General features: G+C 17.0%; 1 protein-coding gene across 1 annotated transcript, besides 11 other annotated features; it reads left to right on the top strand. All coding sequences in view use genetic code 6, as the record gives it.

Annotated features, from left to right (window-relative positions):
- Positions 1-40: part of a microsatellite that runs on past the window's edge.
- A 1,930-nt stretch (positions 41-1,970) lies between these two features.
- IMG5_166010 (snf2 family, putative) lies at positions 1,971-6,083 on the top strand (the record flags this gene model as incomplete). The annotated part of the gene is made up of 4 exons (XM_004030146.1): positions 1,971-2,905; positions 3,016-4,136; positions 5,409-5,637; positions 5,697-6,083. The coding sequence occupies exons 1-4, from the start codon at positions 1,985-1,987 to the stop codon at positions 6,081-6,083; spliced, it is 2,658 nt and encodes an 885-aa protein (XP_004030194.1). The 5' UTR covers positions 1,971-1,984.
- Positions 2,924-2,981: a microsatellite.
- Positions 2,953-2,981: a microsatellite.
- Positions 3,658-3,696: a microsatellite.
- Positions 5,267-5,313: a microsatellite.
- Positions 5,324-5,394: a microsatellite.
- Positions 5,332-5,404: a microsatellite.
- Positions 5,333-5,402: a microsatellite.
- A 285-nt stretch (positions 6,084-6,368) lies between the features above and the next one.
- Positions 6,369-6,403: a microsatellite.
- A 279-nt stretch (positions 6,404-6,682) lies between these two features.
- Positions 6,683-6,720: a microsatellite.
- Positions 6,711-7,111: a microsatellite.
- Between the last annotated feature and the right edge of the window lie 8 nt (positions 7,112-7,119).

Genomic DNA, 7,119 nt, shown 5'->3' with positions numbered 1-7,119 from the left:
TATATATATATATATATTTATATATATATATATATGTATAATTTAAAAATCAATAATGATTTTATTATTATAAAAAGCAAAGTAAAATGGCAATAAAAATAATTGGAATGTATATTAAAGTTGAATTAAAATTAAAAATAACTATATATTTTTAATGAACATGCTATATAAGTTAAATTAATTATTTATAAAATTATTAACTTAATTAAATTAATTTAGGAAAAAGATTAAGAAGGTTAAACGAAATTTTTGATTGAAAAAAATAAAAAATTATATTAGAAATCGAAATATAAACTACTTGTTTATTCGAATAATAATAATAAATATATTAATTAAAAATGTTTTATAAACATAGGAAATATTTATATTTAAAAATAATTAGTTAATTTTAATAAATATCATTTATTTTTCAATCACCAATAATTAGTTTAATATTAATAAAATTAAAAATGAACTTTATAAAGGTTAAGATATGCCTTAATCTTACATATTAATTAAATATTAATGAATTAATGAAATATAAAAATATTTTAATATGTAGTTTTAATGAGAGAAGCATGAATAACTAAAAAAATTATTTTATAAATAAAAACAAAAATTTATGAAAAAAAAAAATAAAAAAAAATAAATTGAATAAATAATATTTAATATATTTATATAATAAAATATAAGAATTAAAATAATAAATTGAGAAGCCGCTTCGAAAAAAAAGCATAAATTGTAAAAAATTAAGAATAGGCTTAACATTTAGAATATAAAAATGAAATAATATGATAATTATCATATACATATAATATAGATAATTATTTGGAAAAAAAAAAAATAATAATAAAAATTATTAAGAAAAAAATATTTATCATCAATTAAATTAAAAATTAATTTTTATTTGAAATTCATTAAGTCAAATTTTTATTATCAAAAATAAAAAATCTATCTATATATTTATGATAAAATAATGATTTAGATTAAATCACATACAATTACCTAAAATCATAAATAAATTTTATTTATTAAAATAATTCATATAATAAATAATATAATTAAATAGAGATGTTAAATCTCTCAAAGATATCGGAAAATGTTTTTTCTTTTTTAATATTTTTTAATTTTTTTTTTTAAATAAATTTAAACGAAGAATCTTAAAATTCTATAATAAATCATTCAAACTAAAAATAAGATATAAAATTATTGAATTAGTAAATGAATTATCTATTAGATAATAATAATTTAAAAGTTAAAATATAAATAATGTATTCTTAAATTAAAAGCTTAAATTAGAAAATAATTGAAATAAAATTAATACATCTAATAATTATAAAAATAATGGTAATCATTAAATATATAAAATAACTACTAATAATAATTTTATTGAATAAAACGCTATATTATAAATAAATCATAATTAAGCATTAACTATATTTTTTTATTATAAAAAATGTATAAAATATATTTATACTTTTTTCTAATAAATTTGTTTGTATTAATAGCAAATAATTAAGAGTATAAAAATATTTTTTATTTTTATATAATAAAAGGTATAATTTATTTATTTGGATAATTTTATTATAATATATATATATATTATATATAATATTAAGATATTAAATATTTTTTTTTATTTGCTAAAATTTTATGTCAAAATATATTTTAATATTTTTATGTCTCTATATCTTTTAAGAAATTTAATATCATATTAAATATTTCATTTTTTTAATTTTTTTGTTATAATTACATTAAAATAAACGTTAAATTTAATTAAATTTGTTTAAAATCATATCATAAATTTTAAAAACTATAAAAACTTAACAAATTAATAAAAGTAATCAAGAAACTTTTTTATTTTTATTTTTACAAAATAAAAGGATAAAAAAATTATTATTATTAACAAAAAAATAATAAAGCTATTAATAATATTTTTTATAGATATATATTTATATTATAAAACATTAAATATTAAAAAAAAAGAGTTATAAATATAAAAAATATGAATAATCAATTTAAATAATAATGCTAATTAATAGAAGAAGAAGTTATTCCTCAAAAAACTAGATCATTAAGAAGAAGTAATAGATAAACAAAAAATACAAAGCCTGTATTAGATGATTTTTAATATAAATCAGAAGAAGAAGATGAAGAAGAATTTTAATAAGAATAAATATACTAAACACGTTATACAAGTAACGCTAATAAAATAAAATAAGCTCCAAAGTAGAAATAAAATAAATAGTAAAATAATAAAAAAGCAAAAAATAATAAGGACGATGAAGATTTTTAAATAGAATCATAAGAAGAATCATCTTCTTATTCTTAAGAAGAACACTAAAAATTCCAACCAGAAAGTTCTAGTGAAAGTATGCATATATTTAATGACAATTCCCAAAATAACGAAAATAATTTTGAAAATGATTATAGTGAAGAAAGTAGTCATAATGCAAATACTTTTAGGCAATATTTTAGTTTAAGATCAGTAGAATAAATATTAAAAGAATAAGTTAAGTTAAAATAAGAACGAAAGAAAAAGAAAAATGAAGGAGTAAATTAAAATGAAATAACAGAAGAAAAAACAAAAATAAATAATAATAATAAAAGAACTAGAAAAGAGTTTGAGAAATAAAATAAAATTGTAAATTTATTTAATGTTCCTTAATTAAAAATAAATCAATGGCCTAAATATATTGGCAGTATTTAAATTAAAGCCAAGATTCAATTTGAAATTCACAATTATATGAGAAAAGTAGAATTTATAAAAATGAAATAATGGGCAGTTTCTGTTGCATAAAATTTAGAAAAAGGTTAATCTTTGGAAGTTGATTTTAGACCCATAGATGAAAATAGAAATACTAATTTAACTTTAGGATTAAGAGCATCTAAAATGCACACTAATATATCACTAAATTAATAAACAGTATTTTTTATAAATAAAATATATTTAATATATATATATTTAAATATATATATAAATATATAAATATTAAATATATTATAATTTTTATATTTATTTATATTTTTATATAGTTTGGTATTTTCGAACATAATTTTTGTGAAGTATGGAATTTATTAGCACATAAAAATTACATAACAATAGATGCTTTTTGTTTAAACCCTTATGAAAGTTCTAATGTGTTAGATTAATCAAAGGCATTTGATGTAATGTTGGATGTTTATTTAAACTAAGATTTTGTAAAAAATCCTATATTATTAGTATCAAAACATGAAGAATTAGATGAAAAAGTTGAAAAAGAAGAATAAGAAGAAGAAAAAGCAAAGAGTAAATAAAAAAGAACTAAATAAGATATGACTACATAATAAATATAATAACATTGGGATATGGATTATATAAGATATATGAAAGAAGTAATTCCTTTATTTATAAGTTTAATGAAATTAAATATAACAATTTCTCCTTTAATCCAATTAAAAAAGAAAAATTAATTTGAACTTATTAAATTTTTAGCTTTGAAAAGAGCTCATTCAACCCTCCCTCCTACCTTTGTTTTAAAAAATGAAAAAATGCGTGATTACTATAGTAAATCGGCTCCTGAAGTTCTCCAAAATGCCATTCCTTTATATTTATATGACAACCTCGAAGCTTTAAGTGATATGGATTTCGAATACGGCGACATGAATGAAAATACAAGAGTTTCTTTAGGTTTAGTTAAAGAAGAAGAAAAAATAAAAGATGAAGAAATGATAAAACTAAACGAATAATTTGTTAATTGTAACCAGTCTAAATATTTTATTTTAACTGAAACTCCAAAAACAATGTCGTGTTAATTATTCGATTATTAAAAATAAGGACTTTCTTGGCTTATATATAGAGAAGGAAAGATTTCGAAAAAAGAACTCTATGCCCTCCATATTGAAAAATATGAAGAAGATCGAGAATTAAATCCTTTTTTTTAAGAAGTTGAGCTTCCAGATGGTTACAAGTTTTACCATAATGTATTTTCAGGATATATTTGCGAAAATTTCGTAAAAGCAAAGCATACTTATGGTGGTATTTTGGCAGATTAAATGGGTTTGGGCAAGACTTTGATGAGTTTAGCTTTAATACATCATGATATTAAAAATTAAAGGAATTTCTAGAAAAAAAACAAGAAAAATGCAGGAACTTTGATAGTAATGCCTTTAACAATGTTATAATAATGGGAAAGAGAAATTGAAAAAAACTCAATTTTAAAAAGCTTAATAGTAATTAATTTACACTAAAAAAAAACTGGAAGGAAAAAAAGTAACTCTAAAAATGATGAAGATGAATTCTTATTAAATCAAATTAATGAATCAGATATAGTTTTATGTCCATATAATTTATTAGGTAGTGAATTTGTTTAAAATTCATTTATTTTTGAAATTAATTGGAATAGAGTTATATTAGATGAAGCATAGAAAATTAAAAATAGAAAAGCTTAAATTTCTAAGGCCACATTTGGATTAAAGGCTTAAAATAGATGGTGTTTAACTGGGACTCCTATAGAAAATAAACTAGATGATATATTTAGTTTATTAAATTTTTTAAAATTGGAAACTTTCGGTGAATGGTTTTGGTGGAATTCTTATATAAATTAAAATAATAATGATTAATTTGATTTGCTAAGATAAATTCTAAAACCAATTTTATTAAGGAGAACGAAAATATCAACTGATAAACATGGGAATGATATTCTCGAATTGCCTAAAAAAAATATTACTTTATAAAAAGTTAAACTCAATAAAAATGAAAAAAAATTATACGATTTATTACATTCAAAAAGTAGAGCTTTATTTCTTGAATTAAATAAAAAAAAAGGTAGTCTTGGTGGTTAATCTAATAATTAATATATTCATATTTTCTAAATTATTTGTAAATTAAGATAATTCTGTGTACATCCATCTTTAGTTTTTAAAGATGTAGATACTTCCAAAGTTAAAAATTTAAATCTTTTAAAAGAAATGGTTAACTCTTTTCTAGATAAATACAAAGAAAAAATATAAAAAACTGCTTCTTTATAAATCAAACTTGAAAATTAAAATTAAGTTTAAAATAATATTGAAATTTCAGATAAATATAAAGAAGAGTTATTAGAATAAATAAATAAAGGATTATTCAAAACATGTCTAATATGTTATGAAGAAATAGTTGTTCATTCTTTATCAGTTTGTGGACATGTTTTATGTTCTGATTGTTTCTAATAAAGTATTTAAGTAAAATAGGCTTGCCCATTATGTAGATTCCCTTTAACTAAAAAAGATTTATAAAATATAGTAGTGTATGGAATATAATATATAAATATATATATAAACAATTGTATATATATATAAACAATTGTATATATAAAAAAGTTAAATATATAAATATATATATATATATATATTTATATAAATTTTATATTTTTATATATTTATATATTTATATATTTTTATATTTTAAGTGAAAATATTTAACATGGTTAAGAAGATTCAAATGATTAAAATGATGAAGCTTTAATGAAATATAATTTTAATAATCCCAATAATATTTCAGGTTCTAAAGTTATTGAGATTCTTAAAATAATAGAATAAATTCATAAAAAAAATGAAAAAGTCGTTGTTTTTACTTAGTGGATAGGAATGATAAATATTTTAGATCATTAATTATATACAAAAAAAATTCCTTATGAAGTATTTTCTTATTAAAATAATTTTTTTAAATTAAATTATTTATAAATTTATTAAAATAGAGATTAGATGGAACCATTAAAATTTCTGAAAAAGAAAGAATATCTAGAAAATTTGAAAATAATGAAAATAATAATAATTAAACAACTGTTTTACTTGCAAGTATTAAAACAGCTTCTCTAGGGCTTAACTTAGTAGCTGCAAATAATGTTATTTTATGCGATCCTTGGTGGAATCCTTCTGTTGAAGATTAAGCAATAGAACGAGTCCATAGAATCGGCTAAAAAAAAGAAGTTTTTGTTTGGAGGATTATTTGCGAAAATACTATTGAAGAAAAGGTTATTGAATTACATGATAAGAAAAAATAAATGATTTAAAAAGCTTTATCATCTAATGAATTTTAAAGAAAGGAAGATGCTATGCATGATCTTGAATTTTTATTAAATTGATATATATATACAGTATAAAAAAATTAATTTTGTAAGTTTATTATTTTTATTTTTCTAAATTAAAAAAAAATATTATATAATTTTTTAATATTTAGTAAATTTAAAATAAAAAAAAATATTATTTTTACATATTCTTTTGATTAAAAATATTATTTATTTAAAAGCAATTTAAATTTAAATAAGAATAAATTTATTTTATTAGATAAAATTAATAACAAAATAAAATAAATTCAAAAAAATAATAAATAAAAAAATTAAAATATAAATTATAATATTTAATAACTATATATTTATATTTATATCTATATGTATATTTATATAAATTTAATTTTTTTGTATCAATTAATAGATTTTATATACTATTTTTTTTTTCAAATATTATTACTTTTATTATAAACTTAATTATTAAATAATTAAGATAAATCTATATAATTATTATTAAAGTAATTATGAGGTAGACTTCCATTAACATTACCTTTTTATAAAAATTAAATTTACTATAATAATAATTATTATTAATAATTTGTTTAATCAATTAATTAAAGTTATTATTATTGGTAAATAGTAGGATTCTATTATGTTTATTAATGATTTTGTTATTATTGCTATTATTATATTTATTACTATTATTACTATTACTATTACTATTACTATTACTATTACTATTACTATTACTATTACTATTACTATTACTATTACTATTACTATTACTATTACTATTACTATTACTATTACTATTACTATTACTATTACTATTACTATTACTATTACTATTACTATTACTATTACTATTACTATTACTATTACTATTACTATTACTATTACTATTACTATTACTATTACTATTACTATTACTATTACTATTACTATTACTATTACTATTACTATTACTATTACTATTACTATTACTATTACTATTACTATTACTATTACTATTACTATTACTATTACTATTACTATTACTATTACTATTATTATTATTATTATTATTATTATTATTATTATTATTATTATTATTATTATTATTATTATCTAC

Source organism: Ichthyophthirius multifiliis, assembly GCF_000220395.1.
Source record: "Ichthyophthirius multifiliis unplaced genomic scaffold scaff_1120509251238, whole genome shotgun sequence".
In the NCBI taxonomy this organism is placed as follows: Eukaryota; Ciliophora; class Oligohymenophorea; order Hymenostomatida; genus Ichthyophthirius; species Ichthyophthirius multifiliis.
This window is presented reverse-complemented; position numbering and strand designations above follow the sequence as displayed.